At 42.7% G+C, this 18243-nt stretch overlaps 1 protein-coding gene across 6 annotated transcripts in view; it reads left to right on the forward strand.

Annotated features, from left to right (window-relative positions):
• The first annotated feature begins 282 nt into the window (after positions 1–282).
• The window catches only part of csmd3b (CUB and Sushi multiple domains 3b), a 285038-nt gene continuing 267077 nt past the window's right edge, over positions 283–18243 (forward strand). For all 6 annotated transcript variants that reach the window (XM_054763453.1, XM_054763451.1, XM_054763454.1 and 3 more), the window contains exon 1: positions 283–1299. In XM_054763453.1, the coding sequence (XP_054619428.1) occupies positions 1080–1299 (220 nt within the window). In that variant the 5' untranslated portion in view covers positions 283–1079. The remainder of the gene's footprint in view (positions 1300–18243) is intronic.

The raw sequence follows: 18243 nt of genomic DNA on the forward strand, positions 1-18243 counted from the left end.
TGGGCCGAGGCGGAATCTTACATTCCGATTTAGTTGCTGGGTTTTTAGGAAAAAGACACAATTCTTATTGACAATTGGAAATGCATAGCTAAGTGTTGCATTGGCTATTAAATAAGTCAAGTACTATTTTTGATGAATCTGTGGACTGTTCATGCATGCATGTATCGCTGCATCGTGTCGGCGACCAATGCCCGGACCAGTAGTCCCACCCACCCATGCTCACTGCTGGGGGAGCTCAATTTGCCACCAACTCCCAAACTCCTTCTCTCTATTTGACTTCATTCCCAGAGGCGAGGAGGTAAGCGAGATCCTTGCACGCGACTGTTTTTCCGTTTTGCACCAGCGTGTTTCTTTTTAATCACACAGCCATCGGGGCAGTGCCTCGCGCGCAATCGACGCGCGTGACTTATAACGTGGGGGCTTCCGAGGAGCACTTGAAGGCATCATCTCGCACCAGTCAGTCAGTCAGTCCGCCAGCCAGGCATTCAGCCTCACATGCAGGACGAGACAGAGAGGAATGGAGGTGGTTACATCTCCTCTGCTTTCTGACTAGAGGGATTTTTTTTTCCCCATTTGACTACATGATGATGTGATTCTTTATTTTTTGATATGCAGCAAAGAAAGAGTGAGGGGAGGCTGAGCGGGATCAGGATGCAACAATTCCTGCATCTGCACTTGAGACGGGAAAAGGAGTAGAAGAGGCTTTGAGGAAGGGGGTGAAAATATAGAGAGAAAGGATATCCTTTTTTTTTTTTTTTTTTTGGAAATACCAGCGAGGGAGCCCGGATGCATCGCGGAGGAAAAGATGTGGATTTGACGCGCCAACTCTTTTGCACATTTGCACATCGACACTGATGGCCCATTTAAAAGTCACTTCTCCTCTCACGCCGGAGCGCCATATGATGGATTTATTCAGTCTATGGTAGAAGGAGGAGGAGGAAGGAGAAAACTCACGCGTCCCCCCCTTATCCTCTCTCCTTTCCTATCTCTCTCCATCCATCCATCCATCCCTCCCTTCTTTCCCTTTCCCCTCCCCTCCTCCCCTTCCTTCCTTCCCCGTGTTCTGGATGTGAAGCAGCATGCGGGAGAGCTCAGAGGGCTCGCGCTCGCCTCAACGCGGAGGATGCGCCCGCAGTAGCCTGGCACGACGCGGCACGGAACGCCGTCTAGCGCAAGGAGGAGGCGGAGGAGGAGGACAGAGGAGGCTGCACGCGAGCATGAGGGACGGCGGGATGACGGCAGCCGCACGCTGTCTCCTGTGGAGTGTCGTCCTCGGCTCCATCTGCACGCACGCGCAAGGTATGGGAGATTGGATGCATGCATGCGGGGGAGAGAGCGAGGGTCACGCCACTGGTTGCGGTGCGTGTGCGTGTGCGTGTGTGTGTGTGTGTGTGTGTGTGTGCGCGCGCATCGCAGTATGCATGGAGTGTTGCACGGCTAAATGGGGATTGAGAGGGAGAGGGATTGAACCAGCTTCTTCCTCCTCCTCCTCTTCTTCTTCTCCATCCCTCTCCTCCTCAATACAGCCATTGAGCCGGTAGCCAATAAATATTCTTGCGGTAGCTCCCGGGCTGTGGCGGCGTGAACGTGAGCTGCTTATTCCGAGAGAGAGAGAGAGAGAGAGAGAGAAAGTGTTTATGGCAATCAACTCCCGTCCTTCCTTATGCAGCATTTTTCCTCAAGATGAAGCCTAAATTTGTTATATAATGATGAAGGTGCCCCCGTCCCCCCCTACCCCCCCCCCATTCCCCCTGTCACACAAACACGTTTTATCTGCCCTTCTTGTCCCCCTTTTTCCTGCTCCTCTCCCAAGTGGATTCAAATGGTAAAATATTCAGTGTAGCACCCCCGCTTACACTCGTCCCCGCTTTCCTTTGGACACAAACTCCTCTCAAGCTACAGGATAGGACTGACACCTTGTCCCGACTTTGAGAACTTGCCAATAAAAGAGAGGAGGAGGAGCTTGTACAGGAAGTGGTAGCTAAAGGCTTAATGCCGTTTGAGCAGCATTTGTCACTGTCATGGCTGAGTGTATAGGGCGATGCTGTGGAGGCTGACGGGGCCAAAAACCCAAAATGGATCAGTGGGAAAGCTGCTTGAAAAGTCTGGGAAATGCTACAATTTTAACGTTTAGGCTAGTGTTGTTCATGTTTGCATGGGCGTCCATTTGTGTTTGTCTCTAGCATCCGTCCATCCCTGCATGTGAAATTCAATCTGAAAGGTGCTTCAAAGGGCTTAAATCTGACCTCGAACAAACTATCAACCCTGGAAACGTTGAGACTCTACCCCACCTCCAGGACAGAGCACACTTTCAAGAAAAGGTTTTCCTTGATTTCATTGATAAAGACAGATTCCATAATTTGCAACCTTACGGGGTCGTGTGGATTGTGGTCCTCACCTGTGTTTCAGTCAAAGCATTCTAAAGAAAAAGAAAAAAGCTTAGGGCACATTAAAATTGATGAATAAAATGTCAAAGGTAAATAGAGAAGTTGGGCTGAAGCAGCCAAGCAAATAAAACCCATTAAAACCGCCGAAGAAAGAAAAGGTAAATAATGAAAAGCTTTTGATACCTGATGACATTTGGCTGACATTTTGGCAACCGTGGCTTAAAAGTCGAAAAAGTTGGCTCGCAAATGACGAGGAGTTGCATTTCAGCTCAAAACTACAGTGGTGGCCCCCCATTGGGACACAGTGACAGATCCCATGGCCCAAAAAAGACCTCAAAGTGTCCTAACATTCAAGAAAGCAAAACAAAAACTTTCGTATTGCCACCAAACTTTATAGACTTCTTCCTTGACCTTTGCCCTACACCTCCACCAAGTTTTGAGGAGATCCATCATATAGTTTTTGCGTAATCCTGCTTATCAACAAACTTTGAATACCTTCAGTCCTTATGGTACCGAATTAAGGAAAGAAACATGGTAAGATTCATGGAAGTCAAATAAAAGCCTCCCTTTGGCTCTGTCCCAAATTTTAACGGTTGTTCCTTGGCCTTTGCCCGACCCCTCCACAAAGTTTTGTGGAAATCTGTTAAGCAGTTTTTGCGAAGTCCTCCACTCACAAACTAACAGTGTTGAAAACTTAACCATTCTGGATGTATCCAACTAAGGTAAAAAATATCGAAACATCAACGAAAGTCAAACACGTCTTTTTGAATCTCCACCAAACTTCAATTCTTCATCCTTAACTTTTTCCGCACCCCTCCTCATAATTTTGTGGAAATCTTTTCAATAGTGTTTGTCTAATTCAAATTGATAACGCATTTTCATTCCGGTTGGTAGTGAATTCTGGTAAAACGTATTGTAGCAGAGAGGTTCCTTCCTACCGTCATCATAATTAGAAGGGTTCTTCCTTGGCTTTTGGTCCACCCCTCTTAAAAGTTATGTGGAAATTCGTTGAGTAGTTTTTGGAGAATCTTGCTCACTAGCAAGCTAGCTGTGAAAACCCCATTTTATTGCCAATGGCGTTGGATGCACAAGATTATTTAACGGGTGATTCTCCTGTGACCCGTGTCCACACAACCTTCTGAATAAGTTTGATGTAGTTTTTGAAGAATTGTACTCACAACCACGCTAGCATAAATTAAAACCTCACCCAGGCCTTTGCACAAAATATTAGTGTCCTTCTCAGCTCCATCCTCTTTTACCTTCCTTTGTCTCACACCTCTTGGATCGCCTTCTCTTCCTCATCCTCTGTCCGATTTGTCGTGTGACTCCAGGGACTTAATTTACACACTGCTGCATTTCACAGGAAGACAACCCACGCACATTTTTCACCGTCTACAAGCCCTGAATGTATTCTCCGCCTGTCTATTGCACCCAAACCGCAGCCGAACACGCTTTCTTAGTGATCATCAGTGTGCTTACCTAGCGACGGATTAGTCTCCGACACGTGATCGGGCAATTAACCCAGGGGCAAAAAATAAGTAATTTCATTCATGATGAGGCGTGGAAATGCAGCACTTTATTCTTTTGCCACGTGCCCCGATTGAAATGTATCCGTCATCCCTGGGTAGTAATTGAACGCGGGTCGTCAGTGTTAAATTGGACGGGCTGTCAGGCGTAGTGAAGCGCTCCTCCACGCCGCCTTTTATAACCCCTCACCGGATATCAGAGATTGATTGGCGCCGCGCTTTGCTGTTGCGATGCTGATTATACGTCAATTGATTGATGTCGTCCATTAGCATGCTGCTGCTAATCATTTACCTTTTTAATGGTTTGGAGTTTAGTATCCGGGTAATAACTTTGGTCAGCAATGGATGGATATTCGCTGGAAAATGATGGCTTATTAGCGTGCAAGGAGGCAGCAAAACATGGTCGTACTTTTTGTGTCCGCACAGTTAGCATGAGCGCCATTGCAACGCACTTAATCCTGTGGTTTATGGCTGCTTTCTCAGAGAGGGAGATCATATACTGTAAATACTGACGCTGTGCCGGGATGGAGCAGAGAGGGGAATTTGGGAGCTAGTGAGGCAGCCTGCCTGAGGATGGCTGTGTAATATAGTATGAATGTAGCAGCAGCATGATATTAACACATGCTCCAAAGCTCTTGTCCTGGATACTTTTTAAAATCACCCTTTTAGTTAAGTCCTCCGAGGGCTACACTAAATTATAGAAAAAAATAGCTAACACACACCACGTTTTATGGTCGTTTTTGTGTAAATCAACTAACGACGCTATGGTGAGTCTGGCCATTTAACGGAACCATTCTGCATTTTATAGTTTTTGCGCAATCAAACAAACACCACTGTAACTCTCGTGTTACAAGATCTCGCAAGATTAAAACGTGACAAGATTTCTCGTTCAGAAAAAAACATGTCTCATCGGCACTAGGCCTGGGACAATAATGAATAAATCAGTTAGTCACACAATAACTGAAAATGAACTGGAGCATTTTTCCGGCGTCAATATATCGCCATGTGCACCCGTGCCTGTTTTCTTCCTCTTTCGCCTCCAAACAGGCAGGAAGAGTGGTCACTCTGTGCATTGGTTTCAGCACCTTGGCGCATTTGTTCCGTAGAACAACGGCATGAACGGAGTGAGCCCTTTTGTCAGTCATACAGTCTTTGTCTCAGTGGGTAGAGGCGGGGTCAGTAGCATACACACAGAGTGCAGAAGAGAGAGTGTAACCTAGTAAAAATGTAATTAGTAGATTATATATTGTCACATACAGTATTTTTTTCTATTTTTTACTGTACTTTTCATAAAAGCAATGTTAAAATCTTTTCTTGTCTTGTGGTGGTTACATTCCGGTATCACCAGCGAATCGTGAAAAAAAGCGAGTAAGATGTTTATTTTTGACACACGGCTTGAAGAGCAAAATATAAACTGTGTTAGTACTCACTACTAATGAACGATAATGTAAGATTATCTATTAACAGATGGAATAAGATCCACGATTTAACCTTTAGCCTGGTCGTCAGGCTAGCGCTAGCAGGCTAGAGAAGGCTCTCCAAGCCGCGTCTACATAATCTACGCTGCTTGCCTGTTGTAATTCCAGTGACGATATGACCACATATTACCTTGCGTTCACCACACTGCAAGTTTTGAGGCCGGATAGACTAAGCTAGTGCTTCTGTAGCCAAACGAACCTTTGCGCCTCACAGCACAAGTACAACACAGCAACGATGGTGCGTTCAGGCACTGCCGAACAAAGTGCAAAATCTCAGCGCTTGATGACAAACATTATCTGTCCTGTCACGATAATCAATAAATCAATTAATCAAACTATAAATAAAAACTAACAACCATTTTTCCAGCCTCGATATATTGACATGTGCATGCATCTTTATGGTATTTTTGCATATTAGAGCTACTGTAAGTAATACAACTATTATGTAACATTTTTAGGATAAACACTGCTATTCAACAAAGTTTTATTGAAATTTTTTTAGTATGCTACAACTAACACCCCTACTCTACAACGTTGTATTTTAACGTAAAGTTTTGCGCAATACAACTGACTAACTTACACCATGAGTCTTTTGCTCATCTAAATAACGCCACTATTATTAAAAAAATGTTGAGTAATTGTCACGTAATAAAATCATGTAAGTCACCAACAAACCTCACCTTGCGTTTTCTGCAATGATTGATAATTTTTTCAGGATTTGTGGCAACAGAAGTGGAAGTGTTGTACGATTCATGAAACCGGCTCTGGCCACTGACTGAAGCGCTGATATCACTTATCAAAGGACCTTTTTTGCAACTTACGGCCGTGAGTTAAATTGCACTCTAAGCCACCTCAGTATTAATGCTGCCTTCCTTTACGAGAATGCTACATTTCAAATAGAAGCTACAATGGAGATTAACAGCAAAAACTCTGCAGTCTTTCATAAGGTGACTTAAATTCTTTTTGATTTTCTTCACCTCACACACACACACGCACGCACACACACCCACACTCACACAAACCCTATCTGTCAGTCTTTCCTAGCCTTGTCATTATTTGAAAGATGATTGGAGGTAGACATGACACGAACATGTTATTCCTGCACACACACCCACGCGTGCACGCATGCAGACACACACACACACACACACACACACACACACACACAATAATAAATATACAAAAATATTCAGGGCACGTCAAGCTAGCACATCCCCGAGGGCGTGACCACAAACACGCACGCACATGCGTGGGGGACAGGAGACAAACACTGACTCTGTGATGAGAAATTAACGTAGACAGTTTCATCTCCAGCTGGTGCCTCCTTCCTCCTCTTCTGCGTGTGTTGGAGGTATTTTTGCTTCCTCGGTAAGCAATAAAACTCTTGAATCTTGAAACACGGCTACAGCTATGCTGGCTGGAAGCGTGAAGGAAGCAGGAGAGATGGATGGGATGGATGGATGCATGAAGGGCAGCGTGGGTCAAAGGTTCGATCCCCGCTGACAGTCGGGAGAGTGTGTCGCTGTCAGAGTGTCCTTGAGGAAGATACTCACGCCCTTAATGATGGTGCGCTCCACCACCCTCTCCTCCTCCGTCCCACTCGGGGAAAGACATGACAGGAATTTGTAGGAGACAAAGTCCAGACTGAAACTGTAGCTCAAGTGAGAGTTATGCTTGATTGTAACACGGTGACAACTCCTTGGAATGAAAATGAAGTGCAGGGCGATAACAGTGCCCGCTGCCAGACACAGCTCCATCTGCTGGACCGGGTGGGTCACTACCTCACCCCCCATAAAAAGACTAATGTAACGTGGAAATACACAACATTTTCAACACAAAAATGATTCCATGAACTAAAATACAAATGGAGCTCAAGGGATTGAAGAACATTGATAACGTTGACATTCCTCTCTAATCTACTAACGAGCTAACAAAGTAATTCAATGACTAACACCACTGTTTTATGAAGTTGTTTGGTCATTTTTCACCTTTCTACAAAGTTCCATCGCAATTTTTGCTTAATCACAACCAAGACGTGTAAATCAAAACATACACTTGTCATATACTTGCACTTGTCGCATATAAAAATGATTGGAAGCTCAATTATTGTGATTTCTTGTTGTACCTTGTGTAGTTGAAACACAAAGAAGCCAGTGCGGGTAGTTGAAACCATCACAAGGAATAAAGAATACTTGCTGCTGTCGTCTTGTTGGCTGTGATCTCACAAACTTTCCTTCTCTGTGATGATGTATTTCCTGCCTTTGGAGACATTTTGTGTTTTTATTCCGTGCGTCTGTGTGTGCACGATGCATGCGTGTGTGTGTGTGTGTGTGTGTGTGTGTGTGTGTGTCTGTGTGTGTGTGTGTGTGTGTGCGCGCGCGCTTCAATTCCAGAGCACACTCATTTCCCCAGCAGGCACTGTCAGGCTGTTTCTAGGTGCACTCAGCTCACAGCTTGGGGCTGCTGCTGTCACCTGCTTACCTAACATCTCTTCTGTCTTCCTATGACGGGACCGTTTCCTGACTTAACCCCTCCTAGTCGCTGCTGTGCTTTGAATAATTGGATTGTCTGTAGTTGAGGAAGCTTGTCGAAGGTTGTATACGTTTGTGTGGCCGCAGCATTAGGTACACCTGCACATTAGGCTTGGAATGTTTGATTTGTTTGTTCGTGTGGTTGTAGTTGATAGAAAACACTATCATACTGAAAGGTGTTCCTATTATTTTGGATACCAGGCAGAATTCAAATTGTAAGTTTATTTTTCATACTCCAGTAAAGATGAGGGGTGTCCTGATCAAAAGTATAAAAACCAAGTCTTGGATTACAGTATATCTGCTAAAGATCACAATAATGATCGTCGCAAGACCAGAGAGATAGCGACAGACACTCAGTTCAACAGACGGGACGATACACCAGATTGGGTCTACGAGAATGAGACAATGAGATTTTAATCTCACTTTTAATAAAAATACAATGACAAAATCCAAATAATATGTGACTATATTATACAATATACTGTATATGGAGACAAAGACACTGTATAACTGACAAAAGGGCTGACTCCGTTCATGTCGTTGTTCTACGGAGCAAACGTGCCAAGGTGTTGAAACCAATGCACAGAGTGAACCATCGTCCTGCCTGCTTGGAGACGAGAGACGAGGAAAACACGCATGCACGGCGAAATTATGCAGTTCATTTTTATTTATTGTGTGATTCATTCATTCATCGTTCATAGGCTTAGTGCCCACGAGACATTTTTTTTTCTGAACGAGAAATCTTGTCCCGTTTTAATCTCGCGAGATCTTGTGACGCCCTTATTGCTGACTATTGTCCTCCGTTTGAGTAGGAACACTTAATCAAGCTTTTTCTAACATGTCACACTACAAAATAACAATAAAATTACATATGATTCATGCTGATACCGGATCGGACTGATACAAGGCTGCGACATTGGTAAGTGAAATAGTTGTATGGGGACACTCGTAGTAAAGATATGGAGCTAAAGTGACATTGTCATTCTACCATCTAATGATATCCCAGGCATGAACTCTAAAAATGACATTTTTAGTTCATGTCTTGACATGGGTGACAGACAGCAGAAGGGCCAAAGCTTGCTTGACCTTGACTTTCAGTATGAGTACCGACTGTGAAAGCAGGGCCTCACAATTCTTCGGACTTTTTGGGTTTCAAGCCGGCGGTGTCAGAAAAGTTAGCACCGGGATCTTCCTGTCATTGTGGAGCCGAATTCACCAAACGTTGGCGTGTTCACCTACTGATGTGCTGGGCTTAGACCGTCGTGAGATAGGTCAGTTGTACCCTCCTGATGTGTTGTTGCAGGGTAAACCATAAAATGTTCACTCTGCCTTCGCAAAGGCAGTAAAGATATGGACTAAAAGCAGCATTTTCGTTCTACAGATGAACTTGCATTTGCACTTGATCTGTTGATATCCGATGCACGAACTGCACCAACTCTTGCTTTTATCTGGAGAATGTAATGCAATTTTTTGTTCATATCCTGACTGGAATACGCAAAGTAAAGTTAAAATGTGAATTCTGTAAAGTAAATACAGTACAGTAAATATACAGTATGGAGTAAAAATGGCACTTTCATTCTGCAGATGAACTTGCACCATCTGATATCCAATGCATGAACTCTTGCTTTGTTCTGTAGACTAAAAATGCCATTTTTAGTCCACATCTTGACCGGAGTAAGAAAAGTAAAGCTAAAATGTTAGTTCTGTCATTACAAAGACGGTACAAATGTAGAGTAAACAACATTTTCATTCTGCAGGTGAACTTGTACCATCTAATGATATCCAAGGCATGAATTGCATCAATGGTTGATTTTATCTGTCGAATAAAAATGCCATTTAGAGTCCATGTCTTGACTGGTGTGAGAAAAACAAACCTAAAATGTTAATTCTGCCATTACAAAGGCAGTAAACACATGAAGTGAACGCAGCATTTCATTCTATAGATCAACTTGCAACCTTCCATACATTTTGGGGGTATGCCGGAGCCTATCCCAGCTGGCTGACACCCTGGACTGGTGGCCAGCCAATGGCAGGTCACATATAGACAGACAACCATTCACACTCACATTCATACCTATGGACAATTTAGAGTCTCCAATGAAGCTAACATGCATATATGCATGTATTGTATAGTGTATAGTATAGTATAAACATGCATAGTATAACTGCCTGTTTTACTATGCATATGACAATAAAACTCTTGAATTGAATTGATATTTCTGGAATGTGGGAGGAATCCGGAGTACCCGGAGCAAACCCACACACGCACGGGGAGAACAAGCAAACTCCACACAGAGATGCCCAACAGAGAGTCGAACCCAGGTCTTCCCGATCTCCTGACTGTGTGGCCAACATGCTAACCATCCACTTGCACCATCAAATGATATCCAGTGCGTGAACCGCATCAACTTTTGCATTGCATTTCTTAAGCTCATGCAAGTTTATGTGTAAAATAAAAATGCCATTTTTAGTCCGTGTCTTGACTGGAGTAAGAAAAATAAACCTCCTTTGTACATGAAGAGGATGCCCAAACATAAAAGGAACAGCTGCCTAATTAAAATGAAAGTCCTGGCTAGTATTTTCTGTGTTCGTCTGAACAGGCCTTTTTCTGTGGTGGACAACGATAAACACGTTGAACTTCCCTCACCTGTCTGCTCGTAGGTGAGCAGGTCAGACGGAGAGCAGCTGCTTCACCGCATGCCTCCAATCCAATCCCCGCAGTCCACTATGACACACACACGCTACCATTTGTGTGTCACCAGTTGTACAAAGCTAATTGTTTAACCGCACATTGTGGCTTTTTTGTGTGCCTCCGGGTTTGTTGTTTCCTCGCGCACAAATAATTTGAATCATCGGAATGATGTGTTGTTGTTGTCTTTGGCAAGCTTCCTGAGATGAACTTTCTTTGTGGGTTCTGTTCACTGGCAGTGTAGCGCTTCGTTTGATGGGAATGTGCAAAGAAATAAGAAAAACAGACGTCTCTTTGGATTCAAATGCAAGACGAAGTGATTGAAAATATTCCTTCTGTTGTTAATAGAAAGTCTAATTCTCTCAGCAGTTTCCTGAAATGTATTTTCTAATGCATCCCAAATCACAATATGTTCAACTACGCTAATGCCTCACCACTTCGGATTTCGCAAATTCATTCTATCACGTTTTTTCAAAAATGCTGTTTGTGTGAGTCATATTTTATTGGAGCCCTCTAGGCATGAAATAACACCCCTATAGTCACAGCTACCCTCCTGTTATTCATCGTTTTCATCACATCAACTCCTATGCTGCAGGGACTCAAGACGGCTGCTAGCTAGCAAGCTAACCAGTTAGCCTGGAATTTATTTCTTTTAAATTTAAGAAGCCGAAAACAAGATTGGAAGAGATCTTATTTTCACTCTATCATGTGGAACATTCCACGGCTGAGTTCATGCAGTGTTAAGGTAATGTAATGTAAGCTAATGTTGTCATTACTGCCACCTATTGAGCAGAATACTTCATATCACTTGTATTTGAATATGCTTTGACTAAGAATAGAACATAGTCTACCACCAAACAGCCATCATTTATTCATTCATTCATTTTGGAAAAAGTGCGATATAGCGAGGGTGCACTAATCAAACCGTGATATTGTTTGTTTTTTTTTTTATTTTTATAAAGAGTATTTAGAGGTGTGTGAATACTTGCTAAGTATAGTGACAAAGTCGCTTATTTGGCAACACCGATCCCTCCTGCCCGGTCCTCTTATTCTCTGTGTTAATGAGCGAGGACAAACCGGTAGCTCCAAATCATTTTGTTGCGGTCCAAATGTATTCGTTGCGAGCATGAGAACCACTGGATTTATTGGCGAACCGCTTTGGTCTATGCTGGCCACACTGCAGACTACTGCTTAAATGCTTAACAGGGAAATATACATAATGCATGCTATTCTGCATACTAAGTAAGCTCATTTTTCAACGGCTCCAAGTTTTCTCACCTCTGCCTTCTGTTGGTGTAATGTGCATTTCTATTTCTATTTTATCAGTGTAAAATTGGTTAGGTTCAGTGCAGAAAGTATGTTTTTAAGCTTGTGTATCAGACAGCAAATATACCCTGGATGACTCATGAAATACTTAGAAAGTCAAAGCCACTTTGCCGCCACAATCTAGAGGAGGTAATTTACTATATATTCTCAAACGAACACAAAGGAAATAAAAGGCTGCTCAGTCTACTCGTCACAATTCCCTCACCCCCCCAAAATAAAAAAAAACAACAACCTGGTAGCGGCTCAGCTGAAATGAGTTTGCGGGATCAAAAGACGGCGAGCGATAAAAGCGGCCGGCAGATAAAAGGATTTGAGTCGGACTCGGAATCCATTCAAGCATGAGGTGCAGCGGACTGCACGTGTGTCACCAAGGTTACATCTTCTTCTACTTTGCTCACTTTATCTCCCTCCATGTCCACAAAACACTTTTCTTTATCCCCTTTTTGTCTTCTTTGCTGGAGCGGCTCTGTTTGGACTTCTATTGGAAGCATTACCTTTGTGGGTTTTTTTTTTTTTTTTTTTACCTTTTTTAAACAAACAAAAACTTCTGACAAGCACAAATATTGTATATTTCTTCAATAAAGTCCCTTAATCCCCGTGCAGCAGCCTCAGTCATAGATAATACCTCAACAACACAGTCATTTCATACTATTACACCTCGCTTCTGCGGTATAATGCAAATAGAAATAGTCGGCCCTCACAATATCGCGGTTGAATTATTGCTCCCTCGCTATATCGAGGTATTCCAGAAATGAATGAATGAATAAATGATGGCTGTTTGGTGGTAGACTGGTCTATTCTTAGTCAAAACATATTGAAATACAAGTCATACAGTATGTAGTATTCTGTTCAATGGGTGGCAGTAATGACACAAAACATTGAGACATTAGCTTACATTACATTACCTTAACACTGCATGAAGTCAGCCATGGCATGTCCCACATGATAGAGTGAAAATAAGTTCTCCTCCCATTCCATGTGGAAGTGGTAAGATTTAGATTAAGAATAGATACTTTATTCATCTCCAAGATAAATTCACATTTCACATTTTCTCGAACTAGACATGTGCAATTTTTCCCGAAATTGCATGTGAATGCTACTGATGCTGACGGCAAATTGCAATGCTGCACTCGCTGTCCAATCCCGTGCTCGAACCCCGATGAGCTGCCGCTGGACGAAAATGCTGTAGTTAACATGCTAACTGCTACATGTTAACGCATGTATGATAGCGCTAAGTGTTAATGCGAGACAATACCTGAAAAAAATGGCTAAAATGCTAACATACTAATGTTAGCGTACCAGCATTGCTAACATGCTAACATGCAAACTTAGCATGCTAACATGCAAACTTAGCATGCTAACACCTAAAATGAGGCGGCTGTCTATGTAAGTTTATACTTTTGAAAATATTTAAAATATCTAATAAATTCCAGGCTAACTGGTTAGCTCACTAGCTTGCTGGCTAGCAGCCATCTCGAGTCCCTGCAGCATAAGAGTTGCTCAGTGTGGTGCAAACAATGGGTGATAGGAGTGCAAAGGTGACTATAGGTGTGTTATTTCATGTCACAGGGATCCATCCATCCATCCATCCATTTTCTATACCGCTTCTTCCTCATAAGGGTCGCGGTGGCATGCTGGAGCCTATCCCAGCTGACTTCGGGCGACAGGCGGGGTACACCCTGGACTGGTGGCCAGCCAATGGCAGGGCACATATAGACAAACAACCATTCACACTCACATTCATACCTATGGACAATTTAGAGTCGCCAATTAACCTCACCTGCATGTTTTTGGAATGTGGGAGGAAGCCGGAGTACCCGGAGAAAACCCACGCGCACACGGGGAGAACATGCAAACTCCACACAGAAATGCCCAGGGGAGGTCACAGGGATCCAATAATGTTGAAAACTATATTTAGAAAGTCATAAACAGGTTTTCTATGCTCTGACTATGAAAACAGTCCATTTATTAACATTGAATCCTATGTCACGGAAATTCCTTCATTGTGGTAGCATCTAGAGTCAGTTAACGACTACAGTATGAACGAGGGATGACTGTCATCTGTTCCAGGGTCCAACTGTCACCACCATATAACCTTTACAGGTTGTCCTCTGGTTACATGCGAGTTCCATTCCGAGACTGTGATTTAAGTGGACATTTGGTGTACGTCCTGTAAAATACAGCAATAAAAGTATGAAGTTTGGTATTCCTACAAGTGTAAGAAGAAGTTAGGCAATTTTAGTAGGAAAGGGTCATGTGAAAAAAACTCAATCTGAACTTCAATGACAATACAAAGATTATTCATGTTTGTAATTGCGTACAAGCGTAAAAAGAAGTTAAATCCTGCTAACCTGAACTCTGCTACCTTAAAAGTGATGTCACACTCTGTTCCCTGTAGGAACATGGCGGCGTACAACCTCTCAAGGTTCGGAATGTACAACCCAAGCAGGCGAGTGGCGTTATTGTCTACTGTAAGCTAGTTTATTGCTTAGATTGTCGAACGGCGCTCTCGCTTAGATGTAATGCCAGTTAAAGGGACCTCATTCTCTACCTGCAGCATCTCATCTCGTTCCTCTCGGCAGAAGGCAATTTTCCAGGCATTTCGGTGAATGAAAAGTGCTTCCTGTGTGCGCCTCTCCTGATTGCCATAGTTGCAACTTCAATTTAGGGCTAGATGCAAGCCCTAATGTACTAGTAAAAAAAAAAATATGGATGCAGCCTCCATTGTTTTTCTCTGCTTTTCCAAGATGTGTCACTAGCAACGTCGAATATATTAGCGAGGAATGTGTTAATTGTTACTCGGGGAATTCATTTCATTCACACTACAAAACGTAGCTGTTGCCAAAACTGTGACTACTGAGGTGCCAAATGAAGAAATCAGTTTGTTATGATGATGTTATTAGAATCTTTTCATCATTTGGCCTTGACGCTTGAGGTCATATTCAGAGTGCCATGGAGGACAAGGAAGTATTTTCAGTTCGATTAGTGAGACATACTGAATATGACTGATGAATGAAAAGATGAACTATTACAGTGCTCTTATAGTCACATAGGGGTCACCCTCATAGGGGTGTCACAAAATGTATACGTGACGATTTCTTGTTTAGAAAAAATCCAATAATAAATACATGAACTAATCACACAATAAATGAATATGAGCTCAATCATTTTGCCTGCCTCAATATATTGCCATGTGCACGCGTGTCTGTTTTCCTGGTCTACTGCCTCCAAACAGGTAGGACAAGGGTTCACTCTGTGCATTGGTTTTAGCACGTTGGTGCGTTTGTTCCATAGAACAACGGCATGAATGGAGTAAGCCCTTTTGTCAGTCATACAGTCTCTTTGTCTCGGTGGGTGGAGGCGGGGCCGCTAGCATACACACACAATGCAGAAGAGTGTAGTTGAAATTAAATGAGCAGATTGTAATATATTTTCAAATATTTGTAACATATTTTTTCATTGCACTTCTTAAAAGTAATGTTAAAATCTCGTCCCGTCTTGTGACCAGTGTTGCCGCAGTTACTAAGAAAAAGTAATCTGATTACTGACTACTGATTACTGAACTAAAAAGTAACTTAGTTACTTTAGAGATTACTTTATTTAGAAAGTAATTAAATTACATTACTAGTTACTTTTTCAGTTACTTACAGCTGCTGCCTGCAACTCTACCTTTCACCACAGAACGACAACAGGTCTTATTAACACTATTTTTATTGGTGCAACATCAGCAATGTATATATAATGTTGAACTTAAATAAAAAATCGAAAATGAATGTTTTCATTTAAGAAAAAGTCTCACTTGCCATCAGCTTAACTCGGACATCTGTTTTATGAAAATGTAAAAAAAAATATAGGCTCCAGCATGCCCCCGCGACCCTAATGAGGATAAAGCGGTATAGAAAATGATGGATGGAATATATAAATGTAATAATAAGTTTTCTACCGATCCAGTGGAGCGTCACTCCCATATATCTTCTGTTGTTTCACGTCCAAATATCAACAGTAGTTGACACAAACTCGACATCATTCATCGCAGTCTTGATATTACGTTCCATTTCAGCATACTCGTGCTCCAGATAGGATGAAAATGATGTTCTGTGCGGAAGCTCGGCTGTGACAGTAGTGGGGAGCTTCTGTATAATGGCACGAAACGACGGTGTGTCAACCGTGTTCAGCGGCAACATTTCTTCCACAATGTACCGCGCAACCAACCTCTTCAACTCCCCTCCACTTACTGATTTTCAACCGAAGCCCAGTTTCTGTTGTTTGAGTGGCGTCGGACCTGCTGCACTCGTAGCTCTCCTTTTTGCTTCATCAGTAGGAACTTTGGCCGTGAGCTTGACTGTGCCGTGCTGCGAGTCCAAATGTTTCTTCAAGTTTGATGTTGTGTTATTGAAGGCAGATAACAGTTTGTCTCCAGGACAGAGCGTACAACGAACCTTAATATTCATATCTTTGTTGGACACCAACTCGAAGTAGTGACTGTATTTCCACCTAGCAAAAGCCGAGCTCCCTCCTGCTGCCGTCACAGCGGCAATGATGGCTTGCTATTTGTTGAAAAACAGTAACGCAAAGTGGCTTTGGATAAGTAACTTTAATCAGATTACTTGTTTTGAAATAGTAACGCTTTAAATTACTCGTTACTGAAAAAAGTGGTTATGCAAGAGTAACGCGTTACCAACATCACTGCTTGTGACACCCCTAGTCACTATTGATTATAAATGTGTGCCTCAGTCAACTGGTTTATTTCGGTTTTGTCCTATACTTCCAAACTGAGCAGCTTTGACTTTTTTATTAGTTTTTTTACACACTGGTCTCCCCCAGGTATGCACAAGTGTGTGTGTGTGTGTGTGTGTGTGTGTGTGTGCTGAAGGGCCTTTGTCTTCTGGGGATGAAACAGCTGGGTGCTCCTTACTAATTAACTCGAAACCTCATAATTACTGTTAACTGGCACACTCCAGCTGACAAAGAAAGGGAGGAAGAGTCAGGAAGCCCAAAGACAGGAACGCTCAGGTGGGACGCTAGATATTTTCTTTGAACGCTGATTTGTTGCCTCGTACTAGAACACAAAGAAGCTGTAGTTATATGTCGCTATACTATAGTATGCTATACTTCTTTTTAGCAGGGTCCCGAGCCGATATTGCTGATAACGGGCCAATATCAGCAAAAAAAAAAAAAGAGTATCTAAAATGTTGGTTATTGGCACTGTACTGTATATCCCACATGCATAAAGAAGTAAATGGGTGTAGCTATTGTTGTTCCTTGTTTGAGTAGTATCACTTTATCACGCCTTTTCTAACATTCCACACTACAGAATAAGTCTTCAATGAGTGATTCGTGCTCATATGGGATGGAAATTGGTATCGACTGATATTGAAGGCTGTACTATTGCTAAGTGAAATAGTTGCATCGGGACACCCTGAGTTCTTGTTCTTATTTTATCATTAGCGTAAAATGCACAGCTGCCAAACACCCCCCCCCCCGTATGTTGCCCTTCTTTCCCGTCACGCTCCTGTTGATCCACGTACGGTGAGCAACAGTCGGGTTGTTCCACCAAGCAATTGCCCTTATTTTCCCGAAAAATTCCCTCATTTTCAAATGCAAATGTTGACGGGTGTGGACGGAGGTTGTTCAATGCAGAGTTTTAACCGACTGAGGTAGCAATGGAGTGACTTCAGGCTCCTCAAATTGACATCAACACAGAGATTTGCTCACATTCATTTTTGTTGATATTCTGTAATAAAATTGTCGGAATTCTTTATGCTACTTTTTATTACGAACCGAACTTCGTCTAGGGAGTCTTTCCTCTCATTTTTTCCAAATATTTTCCAGTGGCAAAGCAGATGAATGAAACTATTAAGGGATGAAATGAGACGAAAAAACAACAGCGTCGGCTGTAATTAAAACCGGTTAAGACAAGTCTGTGTTTTTCCGCAAAAGACAATCCAATTACTTGCTACAGTTTTGTTGTGGCCATTCCTCTAAGCTTGTACATGATTGAAAATGTGTTCAACACACACACACACGAAGAAAATGACTGTGTGAAAAAAACGTGAAGCCAGTAAGAATTTGGCGATAAAGCCAGGAAGCGCTGTCGTTTCGCCGCAGGCTAAAGGCCACGGCTGCCACGTGGCTGCCTCCACGTGTGCGCTCTCTCTTGAGTGTACGACAAACATGTAAGTTCGCCTTTATCTCGCTCGCGCTCCCAGGTTGCCCTCGGAGAGCGTCTTAAACTCCAACCTTAAAAGGTCACGTAAATCAGCGGGGAAATGATCACACACAAGTACACACTTCCACACACACAGC

Source organism: Dunckerocampus dactyliophorus, chromosome 20 (assembly GCF_027744805.1).
Source record: "Dunckerocampus dactyliophorus isolate RoL2022-P2 chromosome 20, RoL_Ddac_1.1, whole genome shotgun sequence".
Lineage (NCBI taxonomy): Eukaryota > Metazoa > Chordata > Actinopteri > Syngnathiformes > Syngnathidae > Dunckerocampus > Dunckerocampus dactyliophorus.